Below are 20,992 nucleotides of genomic sequence, written 5' to 3'. Positions count from 1 at the left end.
GTGTTTGGTTCTGCCCATCTCCCTGCTTGTTCTGCCTGCTATGATAAATTTGCTCCCATTGGAAAAATCAGGCTGTGTTCTATTTTGGGTTGGTTCTAAAAATCTCTGACAGCACAAACCATCTGCACTGTTCCTAGACCGTCATTGTAAATAAGAATGTTATCTCAACTGACTTGCCTAGTTAAATAAAATAAAAAAACTTAAATCTGTGTTTTTGTAAAATATTCTGAGAAAATTGTTAAAAGTAGTCATTGTGCATAGAAGTGTTTGGTTTATTTAACTTTGCAATCATTATTTTTTGTTTAGCATTCAGTACATTTGAAAGTGAAATCGATGTCACTGACATCGTGGAGTTGTCCTGAAATGGGAGAGCAACAGAAGCTCGAGGTGCAGTTCGAAGCTTCGTCCAGATGGGGCAATCTCGAGACCATTATGCGGACAAGACTAGTGTATTAACTTCTAGAGGTTTTACATACAGTTTAAGTACGTTTTGTCTTTGTATCTGATCCGAACAAGTGAATTATTTGAAGATTTTGTCCGCAAACTATTCAGTCTTGCGAAGACGAGTCTATAATAACAAAGGAACCGAAAATCTTAGTTGGAGTCTTGAATCTTTTTTTAGTATCCTACAAACTGGCAATGGAAGATTCGGACACGAAAGCAATTCTTCCCGAAGATACTCTATCGTCTGTAGACGACGAAATACGGATAAATGACACATTTTGTAATAACGAGGAGGTTGAGAATAAGGGACACATTTGCTATAGACGGCCGCCGTTCGCTTGCCCGCTTTCGGTTTCTGTTGAACCCGTATTGTTCTTATCGATGTTCTCGCTGTCACTTCAGTGGCCGCTGTCGACGCAGTACCTATGGGACCGCATCAGTGAAGACGTAGGTTACAACGGAACAAAAGGAGGGGGATGTGCCAACACTTCTGGGCCCCCAGACCCACTTCAAAAGGTGGGGGAAATCTAGACAATCCTCTATCACTCCTGTTCTTGTGTGCACGCTTTTATTTCAGCCAAGCACTAACACGGCTGGTTTAGCAAATAAAGGTCTTGAATGATGATTAAATAATTGCTTAATTGGTTGAATAACATCAAATAATAATCGAACTTCACGTTTAACATCTTAATGATTATTATGATAAATGTTAACCTTTATTCAACCAAGTTAGTCTAGCTGATATAAAAATATATTTTTTAAGAGAGACCTGTATGGGATCAATATCATGCCAAATGTATTGTGAACTCACAGCATGCATTTTTTATTCTTGTATCATGATCTGTACAATTCATTTCCAATCCATAAATGTAAATGACTTTCCACAAATGTAAATCACCAATCCACAAACAAACACCATTACATTTGTATATCAATATATTGCATTAGATTTATTTTTATTCCTACAGATATGCAGGTCATTTCCAAGGGCCTTCAGTAAAATGACTGCCATAAGGTTTGTACATAGGAGAGCTATGGCAAACAGGACAGTTATGGCAAATGATGTACATTTCTTGTGTTACTTTTTGATTGATTCGATTTTTTTAAACTTTAGTTTATTTAGAAAATATTTTATTTAGTAAATATCTATTTCTTGAACTGCATTGTTGGTTAAGGGCTTGTAAGTAAGCATTCCACTGTAAGTTCTACACCTGTTGAATTCGGGGCATGTGACAAATACAATTTGATTTGATTTGATAGACATCAATATTAAAAGCAGCACGCCAAGGACATGTACATGACACAATAGAGTGCAATATATCAAACGACGGCCAATAAAATAAGTATGAAAATACTTCATGTAAGACAGAATCCTTCCTTACATACTGCAACGCCAACTAGTGACATCAGGTGACAACTAGAAAAAACTACATGTCTCAACAACCAGTCCATCTATTTGTCATTTGAACTCCTCTTGGGACACCAGGTACTGGAGTTTGAGGTTGGCATGCAGATAACTGACCATGACAGTGAACTGTTTGCTTTCATCATAACTCAAACCATATCCTCTCATCATTCATCAGGAGGTAGAGACCCTGACAGCCCACTGGAACCTGTACATCAACTTGGGAGGATTTGCAGTGGGGCTGTTTGTGGTGACTCTGCTTGGCTCCTGGAGTGACCAGGGGGGCCGTCGGCCCGTGCTCATCCTGCCCAGCCTGGGTCTGGCCCTGCAGGCTGGGGTCTACCTGCTGGTCATGTACCTCAAGCTGCCCGTGGCCTGGTTCCTCCTGGGCAGGCTGCTCTCGGGCCTCTCAGGTAGGGATATGTCCTGTATTGATAAGAAGATGGGACATCATTATGTTAGCTTCAGGAAGATCTTTACGAAGATACAACCAGATAATACATCATGTCCAACTCAAGTTTTTCAGAATAAATTAGTTGCTCGGGCCAATTAACCAATTAATCCACTTCTTAAAAAACTTTTTTTGATCAATGTTGGCATCCTTGACCGACTTGTCGATTAATCAACTAACTCATCCTTACTCTCAGGTGACTTCAACACCATCCTGGCAGGCTGCTTTGCCTATGTGGCTGACACCAGCGACAGGGGCTCCCGGACCTTCAGGGTGGCAGTGCTGGAGGCCTGTCTGGGACTGGCTGGCATGCTGGCCAGTATCATAGGGGGGCAGTGGCGTCGGGCACAAGGGTAGGTTATATCATCTTAAGATGGCCCAAGGTAGCTCGCTATCTGTGGATGAAAAACATCTCTCATATTCTTCTTCAATTCATTTTTTGATTACAGTATGTTTGTAAGCTTCTTAACTGGATAACACTTATACCCCTCATGAGGACTTGATCCATACTGAAATAACCAAATTCTCCACCCTTTCTTTTCTTCCCCAGGTACATTAACCCATTCTGGCTGGTGCTGGCCACTAACCTGGCTGCTGCCCTCTATGCCTACCTGTTTGTACCCGAGTCCGTCACCCCTGACCCCAGTGCCAAACTCTTTACCACCCGTCACCACCGTGCCGTCTACCGCCTCTACTCTGCACTAGGCGAACCCACCGAGGTCGGCAGTTACACAAAATGGAGGAGGTACAAACTGTGGCTCTACATCTTCTGCTTCTTCCTGGTGGTGACGGTCCACTTTGGCAGCCGCGAGCTGTTTGTTCTATATGAGCTGAGCTCTCCGCTGTGCTGGGGCCCAGAGCTGATTGGCTGGGGGTCTGCAGCTCAGAACCTGGCCTACCTCAGCAGCCTTCTGGGGTTGAGGACCTTGCAGCGATGCCTAGAGGACTCCTGGGTGTCTCTGGTGGGACTGGCCTCAAACATGACCGGCCTGGTGGTCATCTCACTGGCCAACACTACGGAACTCATGTTCACAGGTGAGAGGCTATCCCAGAAAACAAAACAAGTTAAAATGACATCATTACAACCAGATTACAATCAGTTTAGAGTTTACTAGATGTATTGACCTTTTTCACAGTTTATTATAAGTTTAGTGAACATGTGCTCTTGGCTCTGCTAGCAACAGTATAAGTCAGCAGTATTACCCGATGGTGTCTGGAGAACAGTACACAAGGAGAAACGCTCTAGTAGCACACAGTAAGACACCTGTCTCCCAGAGTACTAGATCAATAAGCCTGCCCTGGAGGACTTCTGTTTTCTCTCTCCTCCTGTCTGGTTTCTTCCACAGAGATCACACAGCTGGGCAGAGGTTGCAAAACTCACTGCCTATTCACTGTCTTCTAGTGATGGTGATAGATTATACATGGAACATCCCCGTCATCATTGTTGTGTGTCCATTCCCCAAGTTAACTTCCATAGTGTACCTTTAACAGGTAAACGTGTGTCTACTCCCCTTCTCTAACAGGCTATGGGCTGTGCTTCCTCTACATGGTAGCCACTCCAGTCCTCAGGGCCAAGCTGTCCAAGCTGGTGGGGCCTGAAGAACAAGGTGAGAGAGCGCTTTCAAAAGAAAGCCCTTAGCTGGGATATATTCACAATATGTCAGTTTCATAGTGCTCTATGATTACATCAATAAGGTCCTGTTAAATGTTCATAAGGTAGCATAACACTTCATAAGAATATGCTTTAAGTGCTACGTGCTATTTCCTGTCCTGTGTGTGTTTCAGGTGCGTTGTTTGCGTCGGTGGCCTGTGTGGAAGGGCTGTGTTCCCTGGTGGCCAGCAGCCTCTTTAACTCTCTCTACCCAGCCACCCTGCACATCATGAAGGGATTCCCCTTCCTGTTCGGAGCCCTCCTCCTCCTCATCCCCACAGGGATCATTGGGTAAGTCCTTCCTTACCTGAAATTCCAATTTCAGTTTTCCCCATTTAAAACACTGAGGCCATAAATACCTTGTGATTCATGCATGCTGTTGTGTGTTTAGGATAGTTGAGTGTCGGGATCAGAGGACAGACAGAAGAGAAGACTCTGCAACATCCTGACACTGACAGACAGACAGACAGACAGACAGACAGACAGACAGACAGATGGGTAGTAGATAAACTTCCTCACATCACAGCGTGAGCCTGGAAGGCCACAGCCTCTACTGCCCTACATACACCTTTTTACCAGTGTGCTGGAGAGGTAGCTGACTGTCATTAGACCACACAGATTTTGGATTCCGTGGCTTCAACACCAAAAGACCAAGACCAAAAACCTGGAATCATCCGCCAACCCACCATATCAGACATCACTGTGCACTACGTCATCTGAGACTAGAAGAGAAAGAGGTCTGAGTTCTCTGTTGTATGAACTGAAAACCTAATGTGAGCTGACATACAATTGTGGTCAAATAATACCCACAGTACTATATCAAACTATCCAAGGGCAGGCAGAAAATACATGAAATTCAATAACAGTGCATCTCAATGTCACCATAGCATGCGAGCAGCAGATAGATCGACTTTAGCCCAACTTGTCCAGACTCAACCATTAGTATCTCTGAACAAAACGAGACCCATCCGCTTCTAACAGCAGTCAGGGAGTACTGAGTTACACTGCTTACAGTTTACTGTCATCCCTCCATTCAACAGATAACCCAGTCTAACCCCTTAAGTGCCCTAACACAGCAACCCTGTCACCCCTCCATACTATACAATAGATAGGCAAGTAAGTGTGTGTGTGTGTGTGTGTGTGTGCCAGTGTGCCAATAGATGGCCTAGTCTAAACTCCCTGCTCCCTAAAGTGTTCTCACATAGCAACACATGATAACCCCCCAGCACAAGGCCAAAGCTAGCTCACACACACCACACACACTGTCCTGGGTTCAACCCTGAGTAGCACAGGGGGCAACCAGATATCTTCTAACACATTTAAAAGGATGCAACAGAAACGGAGGGGTTGCGGACAGGGGGAGAGTTGAAGCATTACTGTCACTCAGTATTTGGGTGATATATTTTGATTTGCTGTTAGGGAGAAGTAAGGCCTGTGATATGCCTACTGGCTTTCTGTCTTCTGAAATCATGTAACCAATGTGTTCAATGCACTGACTGGAAGTTGCTTTGGATAAGAGTTTCTGCTCAGTATTGTGAATTGATTTTAATGTCTGCACCGTACAGTATTACTGATTTTTAAATACTGTGAATGATATTTATCATCTTTAGAAAATGGTACGAATGAATGATTGAATCATGCCAATGATATATTTGACACTTAAAGTTAAGTGGCTTCTTATGAAATATTATTGCCTCATAAAACATTTATAGCATCTTGTAGATGCTGATGTGGAAAGCCAATTATATATTTGATAACATTTAATTGGCTTCTTATGAAATGTTATTGCCTTATAAAACATTTATAGCACCTTGTAGATGCAGAAGTGGAACATATGAAACTCTACAATAAATAAAGCAAGCCACAAAAGGTCATGGTATATGATGAGTGTTTCACAACTAAAGGCCTTCTGCCTCATGTCTTACTGATTTAGTATACAGTTTCATAATACCATTGAATCCATTAGCTGCTATGAATATGTTCATAATAATAATAAGGCAATATAACGCGTCATAAGAATCCATTTCAAGTACAGTGTTGCACTGTATTTTAATGCACAGAAAGATTCACAGATTTACTGTATCCTTTTTGTTGCGGCACTATATTGTAAAATGACAACAATGCCTAAATCTTGAAGTCCAACATGTCTATGTATACAGTATTTAGTCAACATACCTATATTAAGAGCAACACATATATTAAGGCAACAGGGGAAATAGCCCAGAAGAGCCATCAAATCAGTGTCAAGATATACCTAGCAGTGCTGAGAGCAAATACGGAAGCTTGGGACTGAGGTGACATTTTTTGTTTTCCTTCCCCCCACACTGTTTAGTACTGTGTGTACACATAAGTATCTACTGTACATCACTAACAGATATGAATCCACAAAACCAACACCTCACTAATAACCTAATAATTCCATGTTTAAAGTAAAGTGTTAGCATTCCACTTCATTTAATTATAAATACAATAACTTGGTGATTTTATCACTTCTGTGCTCATTTTGCAACACTTACATTTAAATTTACATTCTACATTGTGACATTAATTCATTGATATCATGAACAACTCCTTCATGTATGTATTTTCCAATGTTTGATCAGAGATCTTTTATCAGAGTATCTCTTGTCACATTGATCACAGCTATGAGGTTTAAACTGATAATCAGAAACTGCATGATTGTTTTGTTAGATGTTTTTCGGATCATGTCACAGATAATAGTATAGACCTCAAATGATTTAGACAGGGGTGGTGCATGCTGGTCTAAAAAAGATCCTCAATGTGAGCCATGTATACAGTATTTAGCGCTGCCCTCAATGTGATATCATTTATCTACTGAATTGCTTCTATCCAATAAATACAAGCCAGTGAACTAAGGCTGACTGTCAAGCAGCCAAGTCAATGACAGAATCTCTTTTGGCGTGAGGAAGGAATCAAACCACAAATCAGCATTGTAGTTACATCAGTTTAGCTGAACAAAGTAACGCAGCATGTTGTGACTGTATACTACAAGACTTTCTGACAGGCAGGGGATAGAAGTGTTTTCATGGAGTAGCTTCAGCCTTAGGTGGTAGTGTAGATATTGGTTTTGTAAACTGATTGTATCTTTGTGAACAGTGAGAGAGAGTGTCTATCCATTTTCACATGAGCAAAATACATTGATAATGGTATTTTTCATTGCCTCAAGTTTGGTTGAGAGAGAGAGTTCTTTGTGAACCCCTGATTGTCGCTGGGCAGATGAGTGTAAGTGTATAATGAGTATAGTTATTGTAGACCTCTTCTATCCTGGTCCCAGATCTGTTTGTGTAGTTTCGACATCTCGTATGGTCTTTGTCACGACAATGACCATAGGAGTTGGCAAAACAGCACATAAACAGATCTGGGACCAGACTCGATCTGTATCGGTCAGAGGTCATCTCTGTTGGATTAGGCTGTTTGCCAGCACCCAGGTTACACAATCGTAAAGACACATCAAATCAATGCAATAGTCGACCAGCTTGCAGGATTCCATTTAAGCACCATGAGAAGAAAAAAAAGATACAGTATTTCGCATACACTATGTACTTTACACAGGAACATTACTAAAAGCCTGGTCCCAGATCTGTTTGTACTCTTGCCAACTCCAAGCCTAACATGTCAAGGAGTTGGAATGATAGCCAAACAGGCTGGTACTCAGGCTACCCGAATGTTGTATTTTCTTTGAAAGTATGGGCGTATTTATAACAATGAGAGAGCAGTGCTATGGAGAGGAAACAGAGATACTCCACATTTGTATTACGTGTAATGCATGATGCCATCAACGGCTGACTTTTAAGACTGGTTATTTCCTGAGAGACAAACAATATACCTGACCATGCTAATAACAGCTTATGACAGTGGAACAGCAGTTTTGGAGAGCACTACATGGTATTTACAAGTGCTGAAAAACATATGATTTAAATACTGACTATTAAATGTGTCTTCACATGCACACGGGTAGAGCTGACCAACCAGAGAGCAGACCATGCTCTGTTTGACATTGTTGATTACTGATCACGAATGGTCACAATTTTACATCATCACAGACCAGAGCTCCACTAGGGCACTCTGTCTTGGGACAGTCTGTCTGGTCTTGGCTGGGGTTGCCTTTGAGAAAACGCAGGATCTTCTCAATGGTGGCCTCTTGGTACTCATGGGACCACCTGTATCGAGAGAGAAAGGGAGGGAGGGAGTGAAAGAGGGAGAAAGAGAAAGAGGGAGAGATAAAGAGAGTTTGAGTGATAGAAAAAGAGAAGAGAGAAGGAAAGAGAAAGAGAGGGAGACAGGGGGAAAGAAAATGTAAGAAACTCCAGCGAAGTGCACTTTGGATAAGTGTTCAAACTGCTCATCTCTCTCAAACAGTCTGCCGTCTCTGTCTGACTCACTTGATGCCGTTGAAGTTGAGGATGGTTTTCATGTCCTCAGGTAGAGAGTTTGGGTCAGGCCACATGAAGTTATCAGTGACTGGGACAATGTTCTTCTTCTCAGCGAGAGCTGTGACAATCTCCTGCAGGATTTACGAGAGGTACGTTAAATCACAGACAGACACAGTGTCTTTACAGTCTAGACATGTAAGGGGCAGGGGTATATGGGGAAAATAATCTCTCAACTGTAACATTGTTCTGTATGCAGTGCAGGGGCGTCAATAGGGAATGGCAGAGTATGGCAGTCGCCAGACCCTCGCTCAACACCAATAATTTAAAATAGCCTACTAAAATCATTCCAAGGCAAATGCATTATTAGAGGCTGGCTTTAGGACCATGCACACGCCTTTGAGCGTGCGAGAAGGGTGTTTGTCCGATTGGATGCCTTTGAGAGAGCACATTGACGCAGTTGCAGTGAACAGTGCAACTTTTCTTTGAAAACAGTGCAGAGGTGGAAGATGGTTGTAGATGGCTAGGTAGTTACTGTTTGACTTGACATGAAACTAAACTTGAGTTTTTAATACCGGTGCTGAACTAGTGGGTACAGTAGCAGCTCATTTCTGTATGGCGTGAATGTAGAATGTTAAGTCCTTTATTGACTAAGGTGAATGAAGCTACAGCAGCAAGGTAAAAATGTCACGCCCTGTCCTTAGTTATCTTTGTTTTCTTTATTATTTTGGTTAGGTCAGGGTGTGACTAGGGTGGGTACGTTAGTTTTGTATTTTCTAGGGGTTTTGTATATCTAGGGGTTTTGTATATCTAAGGGGTTTTGTAAGTCTAGGTATATGTAGGTCTATGGTGGCCTGAATTGGTTCCCAATCAGAGGCAGCTGTTTATCGTTTCTCTGATTGGGGACCATATTTAGGTAGCCACAGGGTATTTGTGGGTTCTTATTCTGTGTTAAGTTGCCTGTCTGCACTAGCCATATTAGCGTCACGTTTTGTTGTTTTGTTAGTTTGTTCAGTGTTGCATTTCTTTATTAAAAGAAATATGTATGCATATCACGCTGCGCCTTGGTCTCCTCCATACAACGAACGTGACAGATAATGTCCAGTCAATTTTGCAGTTTGTTTTTAGCATTTTTAAATTGTGTAGCAATGGAATACATGAGCTTCAACTTTATATAAATTCCTTGGAGCTTCAACGTTGCCATACCCTAAGTTCAGCTGATATTTTTTATTTTACCTTTATTTAACTAGGCAAGTCAGTTAAGAACAAGTTCTTATTTTCAATGACGGCCTAGGAACAAGGGATTAGCTGCCTTGTTCATTTTGTACCTTGTCAGCTCAGGGATTTGATCTTGCAACCTTTTGGTTACTAGTCCAACACTCTAACCACTAGGCCACGCTGCAGCCCCAAATGACTCCACTGATGCAGGAGACCTCTCTATGTCTAATATTGTATATCACCAACATATAGATGGAACATCTAGACATGTAAAGGCTAGAGTGACAGGATTATACACATAGAAACATTTTGGAATTCCATCTAGATACTATTGGATCTATACTGAATGAATAAAACATTATGAACACCTGCTCGTTCCATGACAGACTGACCAGGTGAATCCATGTGAAAGCTATGATCCCTTGTTGATGTTTGTCGGGGCATGGACTCTACAAGGTGTTGAAAGCGTTCCACAGGGATGCTGCCCCATGTTGACAACAATAATTCCCACAGTTGTGTCAAGTTGGCAGAATGTCCTTTGGGTAGGGGACCATTCTTGATACACACAGGAAACTGTTGATAGTGAAAAACCCAGCAGTGTTTCAGTTCTTGACACAAACCGGTGCAAACCGGGTAAGCATTGCTTACCGGTGCAAACCGGGTAACAAACCAGGTAAGTATTGCTTACCCCATTTAAAAGCACTTAAACATTTTGTCTTGCCCATTCACCCTCTGAATGGCACACATACACAATCCATGTCTCGAGGCTTAAAAATCCTTCTTTAACCTGTCTCCTCCTCTTTATCTACACTGATTGAAGTGGATTTAACAAGTGACATCAATAACAGATCATAGTGTTCACCTGGATTCACCTGGTCAGTCTATGTCATGGAAAAAGTAATGTTTTGTATACTCAGTGTATATTGTTCTGTGTATAGATCCGTCTATGTCTGACCTTGTGTACCCAGTCCTTCATGCCAGTGTCACCCATGCACTTGTCGAGGGCGTTGGCAGACAGCACCAGGATGAAGTTCCGTGCCCACTGGACGCTCTGGATCAGCTTGTCCTCAAACTTCCCTGCTTCCAGCTTCTCCACGTCAATGAACACACTGAAACCTCTGACCTGCAGGTGGACCTTCAACAGACTGGGGGGTGGAACAATTAACGATCTATAGATCTTAGCCTCCAGATAATCCTGACAAACCTGATAATGTTGTTCCAAAGCTCCCTAGCTTTCCCTCTCTCCTGACTATTATTCCTTGCCCTATCCATGACTCTCCCTCTTCCTCTCCCTCTCTGCAGACCTGGCGAGCTGGGAACCGGTAGTCCTGCGGTAGCTAATAAACACATCCAGTCCAGGGGGCTGGGCATCGGTCAGACACGGCTTAATCGGCCTACGTGTGGCTGCCAGGATCTTGGCGCGATGGATGCCGTTCTCTAGAAGGAGAAAAGGAATACTTTATTCTCCATTGTCTTGCAGGGAACTTAAATGTGCCTTTTGGCTCACAACCCACCTATGTAACAGTCTGACTGGAGCTGTTGGTCGGTGAGGTGGAGGACGTTCTTGCGGTCCACGCCAGACTGCACCAGGCCGTAGGTGTACTGGCGGAAGCGTGGGCTCACCTCGCCCAGCCAGTCAGCCATGTTGTTAGGGTCACAGGTCGAGTAGTTGGCGTAGGTCTTCAGCACGCGCAGGTCACGGAGGAACCTAGAAGACAAAACAAAATGGAAGGGTGAGGTGAGGTGAGGTGAGGATTTTATTTCAATGCTCAATTTCACTGATGTTGACTGGTGTAACAGACGTTTTATAAGCTTGACAAAAACTTGACAGATGATTGAACTAACTTCTTGCGAGTGAGTCCTGCGGTCATGCCCAGGTCAGTGCTCAGCTCCTGGTCTGTGATGTTCAGCAGTAGGTCACCATCCACCTGCAGCTCCTGAAGCATGGGCAGAGAGAGTAGAGAGAAAGACTGAGTTAATTTAGTGAGTAAGAGGCTAAGGAGATATACAGGTAACTGCCAAAATAAAGGAAACACCAACATAAAGTGTCTCAATAGGTTGTTGGACCACCACGAGCCAGAACAGCTTTAATGTGACTTGGCATAGATTCTACAAGTGTCTGGAACTCTATAGGAGGGATGCTTTGCTGATGGTGGTAGAAAACGCTGTCTCCAGAATCTTCCATAAGTGTTTAATTGGGTTGAGATCTGGTGACTAAGAGGGGCACGGCATATGGTTTACATTGTTTTCATGCTCATCAAACCATTCAGTGACCACTCGTGCCCTATGGATGGGGGCATTGTCATCGTATGGGGGCATAGCCATGGTTGACAAAATAATGGCCAAAATACATGTCTCTAAGCAAGATGATATGTTAATTGCTTAATTGCTGCTTTTAATGTACTTAGTATCCATCATTTACTCAAGTATTTCTATTATTTTGGTAGTTACCTGTAGGTATCCATATCTAATAGATATGAAACCAAACATTCACCTTATTTTGTCACCATCTTTACAAGGACTATAGAAGAACATTCTCATTGTTTATTTTTCAAACCTTGTTGTTTGCTATCGCTATCTCGATCTATCTTTCTCTCTCACAAACACACACTGAGACACAGAAACACACACCTGGAAGCGCTCAGTATAAGAGCTGAATCCAATCACTTGGAGCCATCTCTGCACCTCACCGCCCTTCCAGTTGGGCACGGAGGAGAGGATACGTCGCGGCACCTCCTCCCCCATCATCCCCAGTGCCCGCTTGGCCAGGGCACAGGCCGTCCCGTTGCTGGAGTACATGACAATCCTTTTCAGGCTCTGCACCGCACCGATCTCCTGGAAGATCTGGGAGGAAGAACGTACACACATTCAATTGTATGTCCATTGATATTGTAGGGCTGGTGATTTTAATGAAGGAACATTTAAATCCCTTTTACTTCATTTTTACCTGTGCAACTAGATGAAACAAAACTTGATCACATTTACTCCACACACAGAAACGCATACAAGGCTCTCCCTCGCCCTCCCTTTTGCAAATCTGACCATACCTCTATCCTCATGATTCCTGCTTACAAGCAAAAACTCAAACAGGAAGTAACAGTGACGCACTCAATACGGAAGTGGTCACGTGAAATGGGTGCTAACCGACTGTTTCGCTAGCACAGACTGGAATATGTTCGGATTCATCCGATAACATTGAGGAGTTTACCTCATAAGTCACTGGATTCATTAATAAGTGCATCGACGATGCCGTCCCCACAGTGACCGCACGTACTGTACATATCCCAACCAAAAGCCATGGATTACAGGCAACATCCGCACTGAGCTATAGGTTGGAGCTTCTGCTTTCAAGGAGCAGGATACTAATCCGGATGTTTATTCGAAATCCCGTTACAACCTTCAATGAGCCATCAAACACCCAGCTTGAACGCTTGTCGGATGTGGCAGGGCTTGAAAACTATTACGGATTGCAAAGGGAATCCCAGCCGCAAGCTGCCCAGTGACGCGAGCCTACCAGACAAGCTAAATGCCTTCTATGCTTGTTTCGAGGCAAGTAACACGAAACCATGCATGAGAGCGCCAGCAGTTCCAAACGATTGTGTGTTCTCACTCTCCGTAGCCAATGTAAGACCTTTAAACAGGTTAACATTCACAAGGCCGAGGGGCCAGATGGATACCAGGACACGTACTAAGAGCATGTGCTTACCAGCTGGCGGGTGTCTTCACTGACATTTTCAAACTCTCCCTGACCCAGTTTGTAATAACTACATGTTTCAAGCAGATCACCATAGTCCCTTTGCCCAAGAACGCCCAGGTAACCTGTCTAAATGTCTATTGCCCATAGCACTCACATCATTAGCCAAATGCTTTGAAAGGCAGGTCATGGCTCAGTTTACATACAATAAGTTGACTGTGCCTTTAAACAGCTTGGAAAATTCCAGACAATTATGTCATGGCTTTAGAAGCTTCTGATAGCCTAATTGACATCCTTTGAGTCAATTGGAGGTGTACCTGTGGGTGCATTTCAAGGCCTACCTTCAAGCTCAGTGAGTCTTTGCTTGACATCATGGGAAAATCTAAAGAAATCAGCCATGACCTCAGAAAAAAATTGTAGACCTCCACAGTCTGCTTCATCCTTGGGAGCAATTTCCAAGGTAGAAAAATATCTACTGTCTATCCACAGTAAAAGCCACTGCTCCAAAACCGCAATGAAAAGACAGACAACGGTTTGCAAATGCACATGGGGACAAAGATCATACATTTTGAAGAAATATCCTATGGTCTGATGAAACAAAAATAGAACTGTTTGGCCATAATGACCATCGTTATGTTTGGAGCGAAAAGGGGGATGCTTGCAAGCACACCATCCCAACCGTTAAGCACAGGGGTGGCAGCATTATGTTGTGGGGGATGCTTTGCTGCAGGAGGGACTGATGCACTTCACAAAATAGATGGCATCATGATGTAGGAAAATTATGTGGATATATTGAAGCAACATCTCAAGACATCAGTCAGGAAGTTAAAGCTTGGTCGCAAATGGGTCTTCCAAATGAACAATGACCCCAAGCATACTTCCAAAGTTGTGGCAAGATGGCTTAAGGACAACAAAGTCAAGGTATTGGAGTGGCCATCACAAAGCCCTGACCTCAATCCCATAGAACATTTGCGGGCAGAACTGAAAAAGTGTGTGCGAGCAAGGAGGCCTACAAACCTGACTCAGTTACACCAGCTCTGTCAGGAGGAATGGGCCAAAATTCCCCCAACTTATTGTGGGAACCTTGTGGAAGGCTACCCGAAACGTTTGACCCAAGTTAAACAATTTAAAGGCAATGCCACTAAACACTAATTGAGTGTATGTAAACTTCTGGCCCACTGGGAATGTGATGAAAGAAATAAAAGCTGAAATAAATCATTCTCTCTACTATTATTCTGACATTTCACATTCTTAAAATAAAGTTGTGATCCTAACTGACCTAAGACAGGGAATTTTTACTAGGATTAAATGTCAGGAATTGTGAAAAACTGAGTTGAAATGTATTTGGCTAAGGTGTATGTAAACTTACGACTCCAACTGTATGTGAGAATGCTGTTCACTGACTACAGCTCAGCGTTCAACACCATAGTGCCCTCTAAGCTTATCACTATGCTCAGGACCCTGGGACTGAACACCTCCCTCTGCAACTGGATCCTGGACTTCCTGATGGGCCACCCCCTGGTGGTAAGGGTAGGCAACAACACATCCGCCATGCTGACCCTCAACACAGGGGCCCATCTGGGGTGCATGCTTAGTCCCCTCCTGTACTCCCTGTTCACCCATGACTTTGTGGCTTTGCACGACTCCAACACCATCATTAAGTTTGCTGACGACACAACAGTGGTAGGCCTCATCACCGTCAACAATGAGGCCACCTATAGAGAAGATGTCACAGACCTGGCAGTGTGGTGCCAGGACAACAACCTCTCCCTCAATGTCAGCAAGACAAAGGAGCTGATCGTGGACTACAGGAGGGTCGAGCACGCCTCCATCCACATCATCGGGGCCATAGTGGACTTGTCAAAGACTCCAGCCACCCAAGTCATAGACTGTCCTCTCTGCTACAACACGGCAAGCGGTACCGATACACCAAGTTTGGAACCAACAGAACCCTGAACAGCTTCTACCCCCAAGCCATAAGACTACTAAATAGTTAAGCAAATAGCTAACCTGACAATCTGCATTGACCCCTTTTGGACTAATTATTTTGACTCATTACATATGCTGATGCTACTGTTAATTATCTATCATGTTGCCTAGTCACTTTACCCCTACCTATATGCACATATCTACCTCAATTACATCATACCCCTGCACATTGACTCTGTACTGGTATTCCATGTACAGTTTTTAGCCAAGTTATCGTTACTCATTGTGTATTTATTCCTTGTGATATTATTTGTATTCATTTTTCTCTCTTCATTGTTGGGAAGTAAGCATTTCATAGTTAGTCTATACCTGCTGTTTACAAAGCGTGTGACAAATGCAATTTTATTTTATATATAGTTAGGTAAGTGGGCACCAGAAGTGGTTTTAGGCCCCAAAAGGTTGTTGGGTGATATCCCTGTATCCACTACCCACAAAGTTTTTTGTCCTAGCACTACACAGCTGATTCAAATAATCAACTAATCATCAAGCTTTGATCATTTTAATCAGCTGTGTAGTGTTAGGACAAAAACCTAAACGTGCACCCCTTGGGGTCCCGAGGACCAAGTTTGTGAAACTCTGCACTAAGGTGCAGTGGTCACCACAGGGAGGGCGTACAGGCTTTTGTTCCAGCCCAGCACTGACACATCTGATTCAGCAAATCAACTGCTTATCAAGGTTGAATCAGGTGTGCTTTTGCTCCCTGATACTGACTTTGGTGTTCCGCTGGCGTGACTTGATGCTGGTCTCGACACACAAGTAGAAGGCAGCGATACACTTCCCCTCCAGTCTGGCCCCATCCAGTAGTGGCAGCAGCTGCTGTAGGTCTGCAGCCGTCCTCCCCTGCATGCTGTCCGCACTGTCCAGCAAGCTCCTGGCAAACTCATCAGGGTCCAGAGATGCAATAAAGGGCTCCACCAGCTCCAACGTCCCTGACTTCACCACCTATAATAATACATTTAGCAGACACTTTAATCCAGGGAAATGTACAGTGTTGTGTGCATACGTGTTTTTGTATAGGTGGCCAGTGCAGGAATCAAACCAACCACCCTGGTGTTACAACCTCTGTGCTGTACTAACTGAGCCACACAGGACCCACCTCCTGCTCGATCTCCCGGTTATTGGCGAGCACGGCCACCGCTAAACACGCATGGAAGCGGATGAGCTCGTCCTCTTTGGAGAACGCCAGCGGAAACAACCACTCGGCTGCCTGCTTCTCGATCATCAGCCGCTGGCAGTGATGGCCGCCATACATGGCGCAGTTGGCGAGTGCCACGGCACAGTGGCGGAGGACGGTGGGGTCGGTACCGCGGCACCAGAAGAGCAGGGCATCCAGGGCGCCATTGGCGATGAGCTGGGCGGACGTCTCCTCGGTGTGTTTGAACATGTGCTCCAGGATGCCTGAGACACTGCGGGCCAGCTGGGCATCCTCTGTCTCCCTCGTCAGGTTCAGGATCACCCCCAGACCCATGTGAGCCACGTAATCTCTGAATAGGAAGAGAGAGAGGTGAAGAGGGTAAAGAAAATGATTAGTATATAACTAGGCAGGGTTGTGTAGGTTATTTCAAAATGTAATCCGTTACAGTTACTAGTTACCTGTCCAACATTCTAATCAGTAACGTAACTTTTGGATTACCCAAACTCAGTAATCTGATTACATTGAGTTACTTTTATATTACTTTCCCCTCAAGAAGCATTAGAAGAAGGCAAAAATGTATGTTACCAATTGAAGACATCTATTGCAGGATAAATCAATGTTAAAGTTTACATATCTGGCCATATGGATGTTAAATTTTACTTTATGAGTTGATTATGTATGATTCTTCTAACCCGTCGCTTTCTACTACATATAATAATATGATAAAATTGTATCTTTACATTAAAAACCAAAGTCTATCAGAATTACAGTCATTCCAATAAATGTTATACCCCTTGACCTTCAGGAATGGGACTTGGAAATATGGAAGTATAGATTATCCAAATTGTTTTACCTGAGCACCAAAAACTAAGGACTTATTAGCCAGCGCTACTCTATTTATGATTTTGTTGTCATGGAGGACTGATTGGGCTCATTGGTTTGAGTTGAAAAATAAATGCTGTGCTCATGGAATGGCATGCTTTGATCAATAATAAGTGATATCTGTATCGCCTAGACTACACTACTGCTGTCATCCTTACCTCCAACGGTGCGACTGGAAAACATAGCTTGAACTGTAGCCTACAAATGACTATTCCTGCTCTTTTCCTTCGATCCATCAAACACATTTGGTGTGTCGTCATAGTGGTCTCTGACTTATGATCAGACTCACTCAGGTGGAACAAATTTACATTTGCTCCTTTTTTCAATGCTGATTTGAATGCCATTGAAAAAACAGAGAAGTGTCAAATATTTTTTCGCAAACAATCTTTCTAAATGTAAAACTTATCCTTGAAGTAATCATCTAGTTTTTCAAAAGTATCTGTAATCTGATTACAATATTTTGGCTGGTAACGCAACAATTACTGTAATTACCGTAGCAATTACATGTAATCAGCTCCTCCCCAACCCACTGGCTGAGTTTATAAATGTTTTTTTTAAACCTTTATTTAACTAGGAAAGTGAGTTAAGAACAAATTCTTATTTACAATGACAGCCTACCGGGGAACAGTGGGTTAACTGCCTTGATCAGGTGCAGAACTACATATTTTTACCTTGTCAGCTCAGGGATTCAATCCAGCAACCTTTCAGTTACTGGCCCAATGTTCAAACCACTAGGCTGCCTCTGCCTGGTCTAACCACTAGGCTGCCTGGCGCCCCAGAACGACTAAGACTTATCTGTATCTGGGTCCTGGAAACTGGCCCTAAAGGTTAGGACCGAGGTAATATGTTGTACAACTGAAAAAGTGCATGTAGGCCTGTAGTGAATACACACCTGTTCTCAGAGACCAGTATCTGCTCCAGTAGTTTGGCAGACTCATAGGTGATCTCCACAGCAGGTGTCATGAGGAGTTGCAGGAGCAGCTCCAGTCCTCCGTCCAGTCGTATCCTGTTGCATATCTCCTCCGCGACCTGCCGGCCCACAGTAGGCAGAACCCAGGCCTCCTCCACTAACTGGAACGTCTCTGCGATGGCCCTGCGGGTCTCGTCTAGATCCGATGTATCTTTGGCTGATTTCAGTGTCTTGATAGCGGAGCGCAGGGCAGGGAGCGAGGTATCCAAAACATCCTGGACGTCGGCACCGTGGACACCCGGTGAGACCGGTGGTGCTTTCGGTTCCGAGGATGAGGTCGAGCTGCCCGACCTCCGGTTCCCAAACCGAATGACATATTCCGGTACCGTGAGTCTTTCGGAGCTGAACATGGAGAGGTATCGATAGAGTCTCCAGAGGAAAACGGTTAGAGATAAGAGCATCAACTGCCAATCTCTGTCAGTGCCAAGAGGGCTTGTTGCAGGCCCTAATCAATAACAGATCAGTTATCAGGCCAGTTTCTCTGGAGAAATAAACCTGTGCGTAATAACCTGGTTATAACTGAATGGGAAACAATGTTTGTCTTGCAAGCAAGTTGTTTAGATACATGAACAAACCATAATAGGTGAAATTACAATCCCATCATCTGGACTGGATGCTGAGCTATAAAATCAAAGTGACAGCTTTCACTAAATTGCATCATCATCACACTGATGTCATCTTTGAAAATAAGTGAATAAAGACTCATCTCGCATCATCATGACCAAGCCGTCACACTATGCTTGCATTTAAACCCGGATGTCCTCCGTTTTCTCCTATCATTTACACAAGGCCTTGTTGGATCAAATTACGTCGACTCAGAATAACCCGACGCCAAAAAATTGATCAAGCCTTCACTGTGTCCACTATTAGATAATGTATCACCACTGCGGATGTTTAGAGAACTCATAGGAAAAACAGACAGGGAAAAACAATTGTCTCAAAAATCCTACTACATATCAAATTATGTTTACCAGCTGGATGGAGAAATATAAACAGCTCTGTTGTCTTCTGTCTCTTGCTTGCATTATTGAGGTGTAATCCAGACAAAGACGCACTGTCGATCAAAATTACTCTCACGGTTTTCCTTTTTCCTGTCTATTCACATGACTATATTGAAACGACTTGTTATGCTTTAATCCATAACACATATATCTTATTTAGGCTACGTATTCTTAAAATAGACTCTCTCCTTGACATCCTTGACTCAGCATCCTCGAACGTCCTCGAAGCTAGGACCGCCCATTATCTTCAAGATATATTTACAGACGGACATGTCATGCCGAGGCCCGCTCAGCAACAAAGCGCCAGTATGGTGCTCATCTCCACTATGACCCCTTGTGGATAAAGGTAGAAGTATAATCAATCAACAAGGTGGTACACACATCAACTGTGCTAAATAGGTTATTATGGAGCTACAATAAGATAAAACAGTGCACATCAATTGATACACTTAATGTCCAAAAGTATGTGGATACCTATTCGTTGAACATATCATTCCAAATTCATAGGCATTAATATGGAGTTGGTCCCCCGTTTGCTGCTATAACAACCTCCCCTCTTCTGGGCAGGCTTTCCACTAGATGTTGGAACATTGCTGAGGGGACTTGCTTCCATTCAGCCACAAGAGCATTATTGAGGTCGGCACTGATGTCAAATCAAATTTAATTGGTCACATACACATGGTTAGCAGATGTTAATGAAAGTGTAGCGAAATGCTTGTGCTCCTAGTTCCGCAGTAATATCTAACAAGTAATCAAACAATTTCACAATAACTACCTTATACACACAAATGTGTAGGGATGAATAAGAATATATACATATAAATATATGAATGAGTGATGGCCGTGCAGCATAGGCAAGATGCAGTAGATGGTATAGAGTACAGTATTTACATATGAGATGAGTAATGTAGGATATGTATACATTATTAAAGTGGTGTTATTTAAAGTGACTAGTGATACCATTATTAAGTCAATTTATTAAAGTGGCCAGAGATTTGAGTCTGTATGTTGGCTGCAGCCTCTCTATGTTAGTGATGGCTGGTTAACAGTCTGATGGCCTTGAGATAGAAGCTGTTTTTCAGTCTCTCGGTCCCAGCTTTGATGCACCTGTACTGACCTCGCCTTCTGGAGGAAAGCGGGGTGAACAGGCAGTGGCTTGGGTGGTTGTTGTCCTTGATGATCTTTTTGGCCATCCTGAGACATCAGGTGCTGTAGGTGTCCTGGAGGGCAGGTAGTTTGCCCCCAGTGATGCATTGTGCAGACCTCACTACCCTCTGGAGAGCCTTGCGGTTGAGGGCGGTGCAGTTGCCGTACCAGGCGGTGATATAGCCAGACAGGATGCTCTCGATTGTGCATCTGTAAAAGTTTGTGAGTGTTTTAGGTGACAAGCCAAATTTCTTCAGCCTCCTGAGGTTGAAGAGGCCCTGTTGTGCCTTCTTCACCACGCTGTCTGTGTGGGTGGACCATTTTAGATTGTCCGTGATGTGTATGCAGTGGAACTTAAAACTTTCCACCTTCTCCACTGCTGTCCCGTCAATGTGGACAGGAGGAGCTCCCTCTGCTGTTTCCTGAAGTCTCCGATCATCTCCTTTGTTTTGTTGATATTGAGTGAGAGGTTATTTTCCTGACACCACACTCTGAGTGCCCTCACCTCCTCCCTGTAGGCCGTCTCATTGTTGTTTGTAATCAAGCCTACCACTGTAGTGTCATCTGCAAACGTGATGATTGAGTTAGAAGCGTGCATGGCCACGCAGTCATGGG

The 20,992-nt window shown here is 43.5% G+C and overlaps 2 protein-coding genes across 2 annotated transcripts; one reads left to right on the top strand and one right to left on the bottom strand.

Annotated features, from left to right (window-relative positions):
• Positions 1–411: 411 nt before the first annotated feature.
• Positions 412–6,828, top strand: slc46a1 (solute carrier family 46 member 1). The gene is made up of 7 exons (XM_064974763.1): positions 412–960; positions 2,028–2,262; positions 2,497–2,653; positions 2,851–3,335; positions 3,824–3,907; positions 4,086–4,242; positions 4,343–6,828. The coding sequence occupies exons 1-7, from the start codon at positions 640–642 to the stop codon at positions 4,398–4,400; spliced, it is 1,497 nt and encodes a 498-aa protein (XP_064830835.1). The 5' UTR covers positions 412–639; the 3' UTR covers positions 4,401–6,828.
• Positions 6,829–7,448: 620 nt separating this feature from the next.
• Positions 7,449–19,440, bottom strand: LOC135546384 (NAD(+) hydrolase SARM1-like). The gene is made up of 10 exons (XM_064974762.1): positions 18,153–19,440; positions 16,340–16,727; positions 15,955–16,185; positions 12,192–12,404; positions 11,406–11,497; positions 11,075–11,268; positions 10,865–10,997; positions 10,516–10,705; positions 8,355–8,476; positions 7,449–8,132 (listed from the first exon to the last, which is right to left on the bottom strand). The coding sequence occupies exons 1-10, from the start codon at positions 18,629–18,631 to the stop codon at positions 7,994–7,996; spliced, it is 2,181 nt and encodes a 726-aa protein (XP_064830834.1). The 5' UTR covers positions 18,632–19,440; the 3' UTR covers positions 7,449–7,993.
• Between the last annotated feature and the right edge of the window lie 1,552 nt (positions 19,441–20,992).

The sequence above is a fragment of the Oncorhynchus masou genome, chromosome 9 (assembly GCF_036934945.1).
Source record: "Oncorhynchus masou masou isolate Uvic2021 chromosome 9, UVic_Omas_1.1, whole genome shotgun sequence".
NCBI classification, from domain to species: domain Eukaryota; kingdom Metazoa; phylum Chordata; class Actinopteri; order Salmoniformes; family Salmonidae; genus Oncorhynchus; species Oncorhynchus masou.
This window is presented reverse-complemented; position numbering and strand designations above follow the sequence as displayed.

Excerpts from the sequence above, each read along its gene's own strand:
- LOC135546384 (XM_064974762.1), bottom strand. The coding sequence starts at position 18,631 with ATGCTCTTATCTCTAACCGTTTTCCTCTGGAGACTCTATCGATACCTC. Across the intron at positions 16,186-16,339 it reads ACCGGGAGATCGAGCAGGAG|GTGGTGAAGTCAGGGACGTT; the intron begins GTGGGTCCTGTG and ends GTATTATTATAG. Across the intron at positions 8,133-8,354 it reads CTCAACTTCAACGGCATCAA|GTGGTCCCATGAGTACCAAG; the intron begins GTGAGTCAGACA and ends CTCTCGATACAG.
- slc46a1 (XM_064974763.1), top strand. The coding sequence starts at position 640 with ATGGAAGATTCGGACACGAAAGCAATTCTTCCCGAAGATACTCTATCG. Across the intron at positions 2,263-2,496 it reads GCTGCTCTCGGGCCTCTCAG|GTGACTTCAACACCATCCTG; the intron begins GTAGGGATATGT and ends CCTTACTCTCAG. Across the intron at positions 2,654-2,850 it reads CAGTGGCGTCGGGCACAAGG|GTACATTAACCCATTCTGGC; the intron begins GTAGGTTATATC and ends TTTCTTCCCCAG.